General features: G+C 55.5%; 1 protein-coding gene and 1 pseudogene across 1 annotated transcript; one reads left to right on the top strand and one right to left on the bottom strand.

Moving 5' to 3' along the window:
- The first annotated feature begins 4239 nt into the window (after positions 1 to 4239).
- On the top strand, positions 4240 to 6727 carry LOC105474008 (endothelin-converting enzyme-like 1 pseudogene; annotated as a pseudogene).
- Positions 6728 to 8840: 2113 nt separating this feature from the next.
- Positions 8841 to 13160, bottom strand: LOC105473919 (alkaline phosphatase, germ cell). The gene is made up of 11 exons (XM_011728117.3): positions 13000 to 13160; positions 12794 to 12910; positions 12565 to 12680; positions 12200 to 12374; positions 11954 to 12126; positions 11575 to 11709; positions 11403 to 11475; positions 11138 to 11272; positions 10865 to 11056; positions 10529 to 10645; positions 8841 to 10403 (listed from the first exon to the last, which is right to left on the bottom strand). The coding sequence occupies exons 1-11, from the start codon at positions 13067 to 13069 to the stop codon at positions 10105 to 10107; spliced, it is 1602 nt and encodes a 533-aa protein (XP_011726419.2). The 5' UTR covers positions 13070 to 13160; the 3' UTR covers positions 8841 to 10104.
- Between the last annotated feature and the right edge of the window lie 2177 nt (positions 13161 to 15337).

Below are 15337 nucleotides of genomic sequence, written 5' to 3'. Positions count from 1 at the left end.
TATTAGTCTTTAAATGGAATAGATGGAAAATATTTTTTGCATGACCACAAAAATGGAAAATATATTAATGAAGTTCAGCCATTCTTCTTTTTTACTTATAATAACAGAAGAGAGAAACCTGAAAGTTACCCTTGACCACTCCCTCACCGACCAAATCCAATTAATTATCACTTCCTTTTTTATTTTTTGTTTTTTGAGACAGAGTCTGGCTCTGTCGCCAGGCTAGAGTGCAGTGGCATGGTCTCGGCTCCTTGCAACTTCCGCCTCCTGGGTTCAAGCAATTCTCCCGCCTCAGCCTCCCTAGTAGCTGTGAGTACAGGCTCTTGCCACCACACCCAGCTAATTTTTGTATTTTTAGTAGAGATGGAGTTTCACCATGTTGGCGAGAATGGTCTTGATTTCCTGATCTCTTGATCCGCCCACCTCAGCCTCCCAAAGTGCTGAGATTACAGGCGTGAGCCACCACACCTGGCCTAATTTTCACTTCTGATTACGCCTATAATGCCAGCACTTTGAAAGGCCAAGGTGGGCAGATCACTTGAGGCCAGGAGTTCAAGACCAGCCTGGCCATGATGGTGAAACCCCATCTCTACTAAAAATACAAAAATTAGCTGGGCGTGGTGGCAAGAGCCTCAAGGTGTAGAGGCTCATGCCTGTAATCCCAGCTACTCAAGAGGCTCAGGCAGGAGAACTGCTTGAACCCAGAGGTTGCTGTGAGCCAAGTTCACACTACTGCACTCCAGCCTGGGTGACAGACAGAGACTCCATCTCAAAAAAAAAAAAAAAAGGATCACTTTCTATTCTTCCCCACCCACAGCACCAAACCCTGGCCTCAGCTACCTTGATTCTCACCAGAAATCCAAGTCTCTCCCTTTTTCTTAACACCCCCACTCTAATCCAATCTCCCCACAGCAGCCAAAGCCAACACTTTAAAACATGATTAACTTTGTCTCTCTTCAACTTGAATCCCTCTCACCACCCTCCTTTTCTATCAGAAGCAACAGAGAGACAAGTAAATTGCCCAAGGCCAAACAGTAGGACATGGCAGAGACAGGATTCATGGCAGAGACAGGATTCAGAATCTACTGGTTTCGACAGTCCACATGTCTCCTCCACCCGCTATCCCACCTTGGGTGATCCCAGAAAAGGGTCAGCTACTGCCCTAATGCAGGGTAATCTCGGACAAAGACAGATGATTTCTCCTCCAATCACCACCTCCCCTCCCTTATCAGCCTAACTCCTAGTTATCCCTAATTCTCAGCTCAAACCACACTTTCTAGGAAAGGCCTTCCTAAGCCCGTTGTCCTATTCCAACAACTCCCCACAGTTTGAAGGCCAGCATGAAAAACATTCCTCTTCCACTGGACTGTGCCCTCCACAAGGGGAGAAGTCTGTTTTGCCCACTATTGGAGGCTAAAAAAATGATGGTCATGATCAACTCAGTATACCATGGAGGCTGTGTGAGTAAAGAGCAAACTGTTCTCATGAAACAGGTTGTTGACAAACTGACAAACTGCTTCTGCTGCCCAGAAGGAATGCTGACAGCAGTCACGCCCCAGGCGCAGTGTTTCTTGTGATTGGGCACATCTGAAGCCTGATAACAATAATGTAAACCTGTGATCAATCAAGCAGGTGAGCAATCATTAGCTGCTCCTCCCTGCTCTTGCTAGCCAGTAAATACGAAGGGCTGTGGAAGCTCAAGGCCCTTGCTCACTAGAAGCAAGGAGCTCCCTGGCCCCTTCTTTAGAGCAGTATCTTTTGCCTTTGTTTTCATTTCTGAGTTCTTCCCCCTTCATTCAGTCCCGTAGTAACCGTCACAGTCCACCATTGTTGCACACATCACACACCCTTGAGCACTCTGGTTGCTCTCCAAGTCCATTTCTCCTGAATGTGGGCCCAGATTGCTGTGACAGGTGAGTACCACCACACCCAGCTCATTTTCATGTTTGTTTTAGAGGGGGGGTTTCATCGTGTTGCCCAGGCTGGTCTCCAACTCCTTAGCTCAAGCCATCCTCTCACCTCAGCCTCCCAAAGTGCAGGGATTACAGGCAGGAGCCACCTGGAGGGGCCGACCCTCACCATGTGTATGTGTGTTTTAAGAATTCCTATGGTGCTAAACTATTTATGTTTATTTTTGCTGTGGGATGATCAGAAGATGTTCAGGAACAAGCAAGAAAAAAAAAAGCCAAATCATTTAAAGATGTGGGAAACCAAACCAAAATCAGAGTGCTCACAAAACTTCAACCAAGGTGTGCACATCAAACAAAATATTCAGTCAGGCATGCAGAACCAAAAGTGAGTTCACCAGAAAAGACTTGCCTCGCAGACAGAACGTTAATTCTGTAGAAATCAGAGTGCTCAAACCAGAAGGGTACTTCTCTTTACACCAGAAAGTGCTTGCCAAAAGTAAACAAGCAAAAAGAAAAAAAGAAAGAAACCCAAACTTTATACTCCCAGGAGGGATGAAAGGTCCTTTGTTTAAGGGAGCCTTATAACCAAATCACATCCAGGATAAAGTAAAAAGGAACTGACCAAAGGGAGGGAGTCTGGGTATTTGAGGAGATTCACCAGAACAGAAAATCAACTCCTGGCAAGGGCAGTCTGCAGAGGGCTCAGTCAATGCTGCGTTAGATTCCAGGAGACTCTGATTCGCCCAAGCTGAATTCACTGTGGTCCCACTTCTGGCTCCACTATGTGACACTGCATAACAAATACAGAAAGACTCTAAAATAAAATGAACTTTCTTTGGAAATAGGTATTGCAACGGGAATAAGCAGGCCATAGGAAAGTACGTGTGAATTTAGGGAGGTGAAGGAAGACAAAGGTTTTAAAAGGAAAAGGGAGGAGGATCACAGGATTGTTTTGAAATATTTATCCTTGGCTACAAGGATCAAGGAAAAGAGTGGCACCAGTCTGAGGTTGGACAGGAGTATTTTGTGGTGAAAGATTAGGAAGGTCTTTGTGCAAGGTGGAACTGGAGCCTGGACCACTGGCATTACCCACTGACCCACAGCCTCAGCTTCCCTTTTGGAGACACTGCAGGGGAGCCAAGGAGCTGGGCCTCGGACCCCTCTTTATTGGCAGTCTGTGCAGGGTGACCAGGGCTATGTGGTCAGAGGCTAAACCCACGTCATCTCCGATAGGCTGCGATTGCTGTGCTCTGGTTCAACTGTGCATTGCTATCATGGGGGCCGCACTCGCAGCCCCAGGCCGCCTTCTGGCAGGGTGCTCCGTTGCTCTCCCTGGGTCAGGAACTGGGGGAAGAAAGCGAGGCCAACCAGAAGCCCAGACGCCCCGTGGAGATCCTGTACAGGGGTTCCCAGGAGGACAAGGAAGGTCCCTGGTGAAGGTGCGCTCCGCGCCGGCGCTGTGCGGGCAGCCCAGGCACTCCCATTACGGTTCCCTTATCCTTTAGGAGGAGTCCTCCCAGAGCGGTGCTCTAGGGCTGTGGGCTGGGGCACGGTGGCCCCCAGCTGCGTAGCTCCAGCACCTTTCTAGCCGGCTGGTGGGCAGCTCAGCTTGGGGACGCGGGATCCGAAGGGACCCCGCCCAGGAGTACCCGCTGCCTTTACTGGTCCTGGGACAGGGCTGGACCCCGCGGGCTGGCGGCTCGGCGGCAGAAAAGGCAGGGGGCGCTGGGAGACAGCAACTGCCCGTGCAGCTCTGTTCAGGCTCAGGCTCTGGTTCCTAGCGGGCCCGCTAGGCCAGGTCCTGCTCAGGTGCGCACTTGCCAGGTAAATGGCGCCGAATCCCTGCAGCAGTCACCACCATCTCGGCCACTGCGCAGAGCCTCCCGGCTTCGTCTGCTCGCGCCCCGCGGGAGGTGAAACTTCGCCCAAGTTTGGATTCTGGGGAGAACCTATTGAAGTCAGGAGTGGCTCGGGTCGGGGTCACAGACGGGGAGCGGGGGTGGGTGAGGGACGGAGCCGGTCTCCATCAGGGCCGCCCAGGGGGTGGGCTGTGTATCCACGACCCTGGGGCGTTGGCGCTCCCCCCTGGGGAAGGGGCAGGTGGGCCGTCGGGCCACTGAGCGGAGGAAGCCAGCGAGCGGGGTTGGAGTGGTCGATCCCGCGGACTTCCGCGAGTACAAAGTTTGGTTCTTTGGCCACTTTGTGGAGCCTCTGTGTTCAGCGTGGAAAACTGAAAGTGCAGCATAGGCGCGCTCCTGACCGCACCTCCTCACTCCAGCCTCCGCTCCTTCCCCCACATTCCGGCCGGCCTTGGCTAGGGCAGGTCCTGGACCAGAAAGGCGAAGGGAAGAGGTACGGGCCTTTCAGTGAAGGCCCACTACGTGCCAGGCCCCGTGCCCAGCGCCTCCCCCTTCCCATCAGGGCCCTCCCAACCCAGGGACCCGCACGTGTGTGCAGAGAGGGGGACAGGGGAGAAGACTCCACTGTGCACGCGGAGGTGGTGGCCCCGCTGAGCCCTCCTGGTCCCTGGTTTCCCCAGTGAATTAGGCCTGCGGCTGGGGCCTCTGCACCCTGGCCTATTCCTCTCCTCGCAGTGCCTGAGAACCCCGTCGGGCTGCGGCGCCTCATGAGCTTGCCTCTGTCCTTCTGGCAGCTGAGGCCCCAGGAGCCACGCTGAGGCCCACGAGGAGGCAGGCGGTCACGCGCATGGCGTAGCCCAGGTGGCCCAGGGCTGCACCCCAGCGGCCTCGGCGCCATGCAGTCCTGGTATTCGCTGATGGCGCACTCGATGAGTTCTAGGAGGTCAAGTATGTGAGTCACTGCGGCGCTGGGGGCGCTTGCGGGGCCTTTCTGCCCCCAGGCCATCGGGCCCAGGCCGGGCTGCAGCGCTGGAAGCAGCTTGCGGTGAGCCTGCTGTCGGGTTGGTGTTTGCAGCCGGCCTCTGCTCCATCCTGGCGGCTATGCTGGCGCTCAGGTACCTGGGCTCGGTCGCGGCCGGCGGCGGCGCCTGTCCTGAAGGCTGTCCTGAGCGCAAGGCCTTTGCGTGCGCCGCTCGCTTCCTGGCAGCCAACCTGGACGCCAGCATCGACCCATGCCAGGACTTCTACTCGTTCGCCTGCGGCGGTGGCTGAGGCGCCACGCCATCCCTGACGACAAGGTCACCTATGGCACCATTGCGGCCATTGGCGAGCAGAACGAGGAGCGCCTGCGGCGCCTGCTGGCTCGGCCCGAGGGTGGACCCAGCGGCGCTGCCCAGCACTAGGTGCACGCCTTCTTCTGCTTGTGCCTCGAGATGCGCGAGATCGAACGACTGAACCCGCCGCCCAGGCTGGAGATCATCGACGACTGAGGGGGCTGGGACCTGCGCAGTGTGGCGTGGCGGAGCGCCCGGGGGTCGCTGCGGGATGGGACTTCAACCAGCTGCTGTAAAAAGTGCAGGGCGTGTACAGCACCGTCGCGCTCTTCTCACTCATGGTCAGCCTGGACTGCAGCAACTCTTTGCGCTACGTCATCCGTGTGAGTGCGCGTCCGGAGCGCCCCGTCAGGGGCCGCGGACCCAGGGCGCAGTGGCCTTGCCCAGGGGTTCCTGCGCGCGGGAGGAGGGTGCGCGAGAGGAGAGGAAGGGAAAGCAGGGGAGGAGGTGAGGGAGGGCACAGCGGCCACGCGCGGGAGGAAGTCGTAAGTAATTTACCTGGGATAACTTCGGTGTTTAGCGGAGCAGCGGGAGCAGCCATTCCCAGCTCTCCGGCAGGCAGTGAGGGCGGGGGTGGGGTGGTGGAGGGAGTGCACGGCAATATATTCAAGCTTATGTACAAAGCATCTGAGGTTGAGTTGAAGAAACAACTTGAAGAATGGTCTCACAGCAATTACAAACAAATACCCTTCGGCAATTACAAGAAGGCTTTCAATGACTGAACCCGAATACTTGGTTGCCTGAGTTAAATATACACATTTGGGTGATGGCCGCTATATTATTTTTTGTATCTGATTGCTAGGCTTCTGTAAATGGCTCTGTGCTGCCGCCCAAAGCATTTATGACCAGGGAAGAAGGATAGACGCTTACCTTGCATTAGATAACCAGCAAGCTCTAAGAATTAAAGAAGGGGGAGATGTGGGGGGTGCATTTGAGCTTGAGGCATGGAAAAATACTCAGGCATTGTGTGTACGTTGTTTGTGCGTGAGAATGTAACTCCTTGACCTTGAAAACAAGACAAGGAGTGGAATGTGTGATAAGGAGCGCTGAAAACAGCCTCCTAAGAATGTGGTCTGAGTGCTTTTACAAGGCCATATGTGCCTCATGACCCCACGGCAAAAACCTATCTGGTGGATGTTTGTAGTTTAACAAGCCCTCTAATAAATACTTGGCGGACAGATTTGGGGGCAGCACTCTCTCAGAGGAGCTGCTCCCTGCCCCGCTCAGCTGGAGTCGTCTGAGTACTTCACTCTCAGCGTTCACAGCAGCTACAAGCTGCAAGTGGTGACCCCAACGTGACCACCTTGAAATTATGCGTGGAGCAGGTCGACTCATCAACTTTTGGAACTAAAAATACCAAAAATTAGCCGGGCGTGGTGGTGGTTGCCTGTAATCCCAGCTACTCAGGAGGCTGAGGCAGAAGAATTGCTTGAACCCGGGAGGCAGATGTTGCAGTGAGCCGAGATCGGGCCACTGCCCTCCAGCCTGGGTGATACAAGCGAAACTCCGTCTCAAACAAAACAAAACTCATGCTAAGGAAAGAGCATATTTTTGAGCAGAAGTTTGAAAATATTTTGACACTTGATTTTGGGGTAAACAATGTATTGGACTCATAAACACTCATACCTACACAGGAAAAGAAAGCTTGAGAACAGAATGATCTAATTTCAGAATAATCTTTTTCCTCCCCCTCCTCCTCCTCCTCCTCCTCTTCTTCTTCCTCTTCCTCTTCCTCTTCCTCTTCTTCCTTCTTCCTCTTCTTGAGATGGAGTTTCACTCTCATCACCCAGGCTGGAGTGCAATGGTGCCATCTCGGCTCACTGCAACCTCTGCCTCCTGGATTCAAGCAATTCTCTTGTCTGAGTTTCCCGAGTAGCTAGGATTACAAGCGCCTGCCACCACACCTGGCTAATTTTTGTATTTTTAGTAGAGACGGAGTTTCACCATGATGGCCAGGCTGGTCTCAAACTTCTGACCTCAAGTGATCCACCTGCCTCGGCCTCCCAAAAGGATGGGATTACAGGCATGAGCCACAATGCCTAGCTAGAATAATCTGTTTTTAAAACGTCTTCACTTTTAAAATATAGAAGTCCTTGGGTGTGAGCACTCATGTAAAACCTAAACATGCAACACCTCCGCATTGGTTAGAAAGAGGAACTTCCTAACCCACTGACAACTGGGAAGATAGAAGTATACTAGCTGGATTTTACCCAAACCTTTGCATATTTGGTGAATGGAATGTAACAATGAGTGTGATGCTTTAGTAAGGCCAGCTACTGGTGTCTACCTTCTGTTCACCTCCCATGTTTTTATGACAGCCACTAAAACCTAGAATTGAAAAAAACAAAAAACAAAAAAACAAAAAACTGTCCTGAGAGAGCCAGGTCCTCAAATAGATGTATATATTTTTCCAGACAAGGTCTTGCTCTGTTGCCCAGGCTAGAGTGCAGTGGAGCAATCTTCTTTCACTGCAGCCTCAACCTCCCTGGGCTCAGTTGTTGTTTTTGTAGAGACGGGGTCTCACTATGATGTCCAGGCTATTCTCGAACTCCTGAAGTCAAGTGATCCTACCCCCTCTTCCTGCCAAAGTGCTGGGATTGCAGGTGTTGAGCCGCCACACCTGCCAAATAGATATTTTACAATGTTAAATTAATTTTCATGTGCAAGGTCGCATTCAATCATGCTAATATTTCTAGTGAGCACAAAATGCTTGCCTTTTTTTTTTTTTCTCGTAAGACGGAGTCTGGGTCTGTTGCACAGGCTGGAGTGCAGTGGTGTGATCTCAATTCACTGCAACCTCCCAGGTTCAATCGATTCTCCTGCCTCAGCCTCCCAAGTAGCTGGGTGCTGACCACCACACCTGGCTAAATTTTGTAGTTTTAGTAGAGACCGTGTTTTTAGACCAGTTTTAGTTTTAGTTTCACCATGTTGGTTGGGCTGGTCTCAAACTCCTCACCTCAGATGATCCTCTCACCACAACCTCCTGAGTAGCTGGGTCCACAGGCATGGGCCACAAGGCTTGGCTAATTTTTGTATTTTTTGTAATAGTGTAAAATTTGCTGGAAAATGTGGTTGATTTCACCTTTAATTCTTTTCAGCCAGATGCGTGGCTCATGCCTGTAATCCCAAACTTTGGGAGACCGAGGTGGGCGGATCACCTTAGGTCAGGAGTTGGAGACCTGCCTGGCCAACATGGTGAAACCCCGTCTCTACTAAAAATACAAAAACTAGCCAGGCGTGGTGGTGCACACTTGTTAACCCCTAGCTACTTGGGAAGTTGAGGCAGGGGAATGACTTGAACCCGGGAGGAGGAGGTTGCAGTGAGCCAAGACAAGATCATTGCACTCCAGCCTGGGCAACAGAGTGAGACTGCCTCAAAAAAAAAAAAAAAATTGTTTTCAAGGTTCTCTTGGGGCAGGTGTGGTACTCACCAAGCATGGCTGTATTGGGATAGGTGCTCCCGAATGCTTTCGGAAGGTCAGAAACACCTGGAGTCAGCTCCTTTCCCAGCTCTCACCTCTACCTACTACCGTCTACCACCCCACTGTCCACCCAAAAGACAAGATCCTTCTGGCAGCAGCCAGAGTACTCATTTTCCACCTAGGGCGGGTCACAGCCCTCCTCAAAGACCTCCAACCACATCCCTTTACTCAGACTTCACACTCCCCCATGCTCCCCACCCTCTTGACCCCTCAGATTTACCCCTCTACCCACCCACCCTCTAATCCAGCCCTTGGCCTCCGAGAGCACCTGCCGGCGCTGCCCCAGGGCCTCTGTGCTGCTGTGCCCCACGCTGTTCAGGTCTCCTGCTCAATCGTCTGCTCCTCAGCAGCCCCTCCTGGCCTGTGTTACCCACCCCTCCAGCCACTGTGCCCACAGGCACTCACGATTTTTCTCCTAGGAAGTCGTACTGGCATTACACTGTCTAACGCTTCCTTTTCTTACTTGTTTATTTATTTTTTTAATTAATTAATTTACTTTTGAGGCGGAATCTCGCTCTGTCGCCCAGGCTGGAGTGCAGTGGCATGACCTTGGCTCACTGCGACCTCTGCTGCCCAGGTTCAAGCGATTCTCCTGCTCCAGCCTCCTGGGTAGCTGGGACTACAGGCGCATAGATAAGGGATTTCACCGTGTTAACCAGGATGGTCTCCATCTCCTGACCTCGTGATCTGCCCACCTTGGCCTCCCAAAGTGCTGGGATTATAAACACTTCCTTTTATTATTGCTTTGTCTTCCAGGAGAGCGGAGGCCCTGGGGAGGCAGGGGAGTCTTCCTTGTTGAGAAATCTATGCCCAGTGTCCAGATGTCTGGGGAGGGACCTTTGGCTCTCGACTGCTGCCTTGCACCCAGGAGCTCCTTGGATCTCAGTTGGGTGCTGAAATTGGCATTTGGAGGTATGGAACATCTGAGTAGTTGTGATTTGGGGCAAGCCTCTGCCATGAGGCAGAGGGCCCCTTGGAGGGGTACAGGAGTGTGGAATTAGCTCAGTGAGGGGCAGCCAAAGGCTGTGTCAAAAATCCCCCTGGGGTTCCCCACCCCAGCAGCCTCCTTGGCTGGCGGGTGGCAGGAAGCCACGCTTCTCCAGTCATCCTGAAGCTCCCGAGTCCTCAAGTCCCACAAGTGATTCAAGGACTGAAGCAAAGTTCAGCTGGGCGCGGGGTCTGGGTGCTTCTCTTCTCCGGGAAGGGAGCCTGCCTGGTACCAAGGACTGTAGGTGGGGGCTGGATGGCCTGAGCTCCCTTCTTTCCTGGGGTGCAGGCAGCCACAGGGCACAACCTGTAGTCCCTGGGGTTGGGTAGGGAGTCCAGGAATAGCCAAGGGGCAGCTTTGGTGTCATGGGCTCAGTCCCCAGGGTGCACGAGGAGGTGAAGGTTCCATGGCAGGACATCTGTGTGGTGACTTCAGGGGTGACGATTCGGGGTGGAGGCCGGGCAGGACAACAGGAGGTGGGAAGCAGGAGAACTCCGAGATGGGGAAGCAGGAGCCCCAGGGACGGGACACTCAGGGAGCAGTGACCGTCCCTAGCAGCAGCAGGGCCGCGGCTAGAAGAGGCAGGGACTCGGGGACCGCGGAGCGCCCAGGGTGTGCGGTGTCAGTGGTGCCGGCGGGGGGCGCCAGGTCGCACGCCGTGTAGGGCTCCAGACAGGCGGCAAAGGCCATGACGTGCGCTACGAAGCTCTGCTCCTGCACGCCATGAACCAGGTGCGCCTGCGGGCCGCGCGCGAACACCGCCACGTCCTCGCCTGCGTGTGTCTCTTCGTCCAGGGGCACCGCTGCCTGCTGCCGGTACTCGGGGCTCCCTGGTAGGAGGGTTCAGTTCCGGTAGGAAGGTTCAGTTCCAGGCAGACAGAAGGTGACCCCTTCCCGCCAGTCCCCCATCCTTGGCACCCTGGTCCCCCTCAGGGGGCGACCCCGCGGCACTCACCGCTCTCGCTCTCGGTAACATCTGGCCGGGCGCCGTCCTTGAGCACATAGCCCGGACCGTTGCCATATAGGAGGGCCGTGTAGGCCTTCCTGTCCTGGGCCTTGCCGGGTGCCAGCCCTGCAGAGAGAGGGGTCCCTGTGGTTGAGCTGAACACAGCTGTGGAGTGCCTCCCACGTGCTAGGAACCGCCACTTTTTGCCTGGTCAGGGGCTTAGTCCTCAGGAGACCCTACAGGGCTGGTGCCAGCATTACTCCCATTTGACAGAGGAGGAGACTGAGGCTCAGATTTCACCCACGTAATTGATGCAGCAGCACCTGCCACTCTCCCGGGGCCTACCGAAGATAGAGCTCCCTCGCAGGGGGTAGGCACCAAAGGAGAAGACGTGGGAGTGGTCAGCGGTGACGAGGGTCAGCGTGTCCTCCTCGCTGGTGAGCTGGCCCGCCCTCTCAATGGCGTCATCGAACATGACCGCCTCAGTCAGTGCCCGGTAGGCCCTGCTTTCGTGATGACCATGGTCGATGCGACCCCCTGCAGGAAGGCCAGAGAGGGTGGTGCTGAACCTGCCCTGCTCCAAACCCCAACCCCCACTCCCCAGGGGCCACCACGCACCCTCCACAAAGAGGAAGAAGCCGCGGGGGTTCCTGCTTAGCAGGCGCAGGGCAGCCTCTGTCATCTCCATCAGGGAGGGGTCCAGTGTGGGGTCTCGGTGGATCTCGTATTTCATGTCTCCGGGCTCAAAGAGACCTGTGGGACAAGGGGTCCCATGGTGACTGGCAGGCTGGGGGTGGGAGGGTGCTGGCAGATGTGCACATGGGTTCAGAAGGTGCCATCTGAGGCTGTCTGAGGGATGCCAGGGCAGGAAGGGGGTCATTACCCATGAGGTGGGTCACGGATGGGTCCAGGGAAGCCTGCATGAGCTCAGTGCGGTTCCACACGTACCGGGCACCCTGCAGGGAGGGAGAGAGCCAGGCCTCAGCCCACAGCCCTGAGCCCCACACCTCTGCCCTTCCCCTGCTGTGCCTCCTGCACCCGCCAGCCCCCATCACCTGGTGCTTCGCCAGCCATTCCTGCACCAGGTTCTTCCCATCCATCCTGGTCCCATCCTGGCTGTAGTCATGAGGGTACTCAGGGTCTGGGGCCCCCATGCGAAACATGTACTTTCGGCCTCCACCTAGGATCACCTGGGAACAGAGGATAGGGCATGTGTGTTTGGGGCCTGGCTGGCCCTGTGCCACTTCCTCCTGCACAGCCCCTGGCTCCCTTCCCCAAGGCTGTGGGAGTGGCCCGGCCTGGGCTGCACCTTCTATGCCCCCAACCCCACCTCCAGACCCTGCTGGCCCAGATCAGGTTGTTGGTTGCCTGGGTCTGAGCTGGTGCCCCCTGCTACTCTCTGCCCAGCCCCAACCCTTGGCCTTGGGGTCGCACGTCAATGTCCATGTTGGAGATGAGCTGTGTGGCGATGTCCTTGCAGCCCTCCCGGCGGGCCGAGCCAGGCATGTTGGCGTCCGAGTACCAGTTGCGGTTCACCGTGTGGGCGTAGGCACCGGCTGGTGAGGCGTGCTGCACCCGTGTGGTGGTCACTACTCCCACTGACTTCCCTAAGGGTGACAGAGGTCAGGATATGTGACCAAGGTCTGTGACCTGGCCCTGATCCCGCAGGCCCCAGCTCACCTGCTTTCTTGGCCCGATTCATCACGGAGACCACCTCATTGCCACGTGTCGTGTTGCACTGGTTATAGCGGGCAGCTGCACTCAAGCCAATGGTCTGGAAGTTGCCCTTGACTCCGCACAGGTAGGCGGTGGCTGTGGCTGCACTGTCTGGCACATGCTTGTCTACACTGTATGTCTGGGGACAGAAACACTCTGAGCTCTTCTCTGGGGCAGACACACAGACCCTGATCTCTGTCCTCTGGGATTCCAACTGCCTCCAGCTCCTTACTGGAGGCCCAGCTGTTTAGGGTCCCTCCGTCCTACCTCACTCCATAGCCAGGATACCCTTCTCTGTTTGGAAGACTCTAAGGTGGCCCAGCCCTTACCTTGGACAGAGCCACATATGGGAAGTGGTCCATGGCCAGGGGGGTCTCAGGCCCCAGTTTGTCCTCCTTCTGCCCCTTTAGGATCCTGGCAGCTGTCACCGTAGACACCCCCATCCCTGAAGGAACAGAAATGTGTGAGGCTTGGGCCCCAGGGCTGTCCTGGAACCACCGAGGGTCCGGGCGCCGGGGCTGTGAGGGCTGCGGGGATGGACAGGCCTTGCTCACTCACCGTCACCCAGGAAGATGATGAGGTTCTTGGCAGCTGTCTGTATGGGCTGCAGCTTCTTGGCAGCACCCAGGGCCTCGGCTGCCTGGCGGTTCCAGAAGTCTGGGTTCTCCTCCTCAACTGGCCAGGGGGAGAGCAAAGATCAGGTCAGCCTAGGCTGAGGGGTGCCCTGTGTGTGTGTGTAGGAGCAGCTAGGGGAGCCTCATTACCTGGGATGATGCCCAGGGAGAGCTGTAGCCTCAGGCCCAGCAGCAGCAGAAGCACCCAGGGCCCCCGCATGTCTGGAGGGCAGCAGGAGAGTGGGGTGGCAGGAATTCCGGGTGTGGAGCATGAGCTGCACTCCAGGCTGCCTGGGTTTAAATCAGGGAGCACTGTGTCCCGGCTTCTCCCCTTGTTGCCACCTTGACCCCGCCCAGCCTCTTGACTTGAAGCCACACTGGCTGAAGGGAGTGGCAGGGTGCGGCTGGGCTGGGCCAGGCTGGGGTTGGGGTCCTGAGAAAGGCAGCTCAGGGTGGGACCAGGTGTCGCTCAGGGAAGGGTGGGGTTTTGCGTACAGATGCCATCTGGGTGAGTGTTGTGTGCAACCTGCAGCCAGGAGCCCCTCCCCCAACCCCTGCTCACTGTGTCTTGTGTGGAACAAGACGCCCTGTCACTCATTAATTCACTCATTTGTTTCTATATTTCCCAGAAGCTGGGGCCAGGCTCTGTTCTGGTGTCGAGAGGAGGGGAGGCTGGAAGCACACAGCCTGGGCCAGGGCCTGGGTTCAGCCTACTGATGCCAGGAGCCTGGGCCCGGTGGGAAAGGGGCACGTGGGAGGCTTTGCTGCCCTGGCACCCCCTTTTCTATCATCTGGCCTTGGCGTGGACAGGTGGGGCTGGCAGGAATCCGGGCCCAGAGTTCTAGGGCTGTGGGCAGCTGTGGGTCCAATGGTGACAACACTGAGCCAGTCCTGCCCATTGCTCACATTCTGTGTGTGATTGTGTAGGTGTTTGTGTAGATGCACTCGCACTAATGTTTGGATGACGCAGGTTGGGGAGAGTCCACCCCAGCCCAACCACAGCAGCCCCTTCTGAACTCAGGCCTGCTCGCCCTGAGCCCCAGGCTTGGCCCCCAGAACCCAGGGGACCTTACCTGCTGCCCAGCCTCTGCCTTCCCTGCCCTACTCCACACCACCCCGACAGACTTCCCCTCACGCCAAGCTTTCCCGGGTCCTCCTGCCTGCACCCCGCCTGGCTTCCCGCTGGTCGTCCTGGGGCTCTCAGGGAAGACGTCGCCCTCATGGGGCCTTCCTGCCTCCTGCTTGTTGCCCCCTTAGTTCCCTCTACGTCCTGCTTCATCTTGCTGAGTTACGACATTTCTGGGCTAAATTTCAGAGGAGACTCACTAACAGGCAGGTCGTTAATTAATTCATTGATTCACTCCAAGCTCAAGGCCAGTCAGGAGCTTTTGCAGCCATCCCCACGATTATTTTTCAAGCGGGATTGTTTCGGTTTTGGAGACAGGGCCCCGTTCTGTTAGCCAGGTTGGAGTGCGATGGCTGGGTTGCGGCTCCCTGCAGCTTGTGACGTCCCAGGCTCAAGCTATCTTCCCACCTCTGCCTCTCACGTCGCTGGGACCAATGGCATGTGCCACCACACCTGACTCATTTTTTATTTTGTGTAAAGACATGGTTTTGTTATGTTGCCCAGGCTGGTCTCGAGCCCCTTGGGCCCAAGGGATCCTCACATCTCAGCCTCCCAAAGTGTCTGGATTACAGACATGAGCCACTGCACTCTCCTTCTTCTTCTTCTTCTTCTTTTTTTTTTTTTTTTTTTGAGACACGGTCTCATTCTGTCACCAGGCTGGACTGCAGTGGCGTGATCATGGCTCACTGCCGAAGCCTTAGCTTCAGCCTCCCCAGTAGCTGGGCTTATTGGCACCAACCACCATGCCTAGCTAAATTTTTTTTGTAGAGTCTCACTATGTTGCCCAGGCTGCTCTCAAACTCCTGGCTTCAAGTGATCCTCCCGCCTCAGCCTCTCAGACCACTGGGATCACAAGTGTGAGCCACTGGGCCCAGCTGGGTGTTGTCGTTTGGCAACAACATTCATTCCCAGCCCCTGCCATCCTGTCCCCTGAGTGGCAAGGGCTGTCACCATATTTCCCAGTGAGATGCCCTGGTAAGATCTGGAGGGCAGGAGGCAGGCAGAAGCCATTCATCCGTGGTTGGCGGTAGCTGGTGAGGGGGCGAATTCAGCCCTGTCCGGCCACTTTGGGAGGCTGAGGCAGGTGGATCACCTGAGGTTGGGAGTTCAAGACCAGCCTGACCAACATGGATAAATCCCATCTCTACTAAAAACTACAAAATTAGCCAGGCGTGGTGGCACATACCTGTAAAGTGGGCACTGAGCTGGAACATGGTCTGGACTGCACAGAGCTTGGTATCCCCAAGGGCACCAGGTGGTAGAGGGTGCTAAGGGATCCAGATGGGGCCCTACAGGACCAGCCCTTCCTTCCCAGAGAGCAGAAGGACCAAGACGACCAATCCTCAGAGAATACACGCCACA

Source organism: Macaca nemestrina, chromosome 11, assembly GCF_043159975.1.
Source record: "Macaca nemestrina isolate mMacNem1 chromosome 11, mMacNem.hap1, whole genome shotgun sequence".
Lineage (NCBI taxonomy): Eukaryota > Metazoa > Chordata > Mammalia > Primates > Cercopithecidae > Macaca > Macaca nemestrina.
The sequence above is the reverse complement of the archived record's forward strand: the minus strand, read 5'-3'. Positions and strand labels throughout refer to the sequence as shown.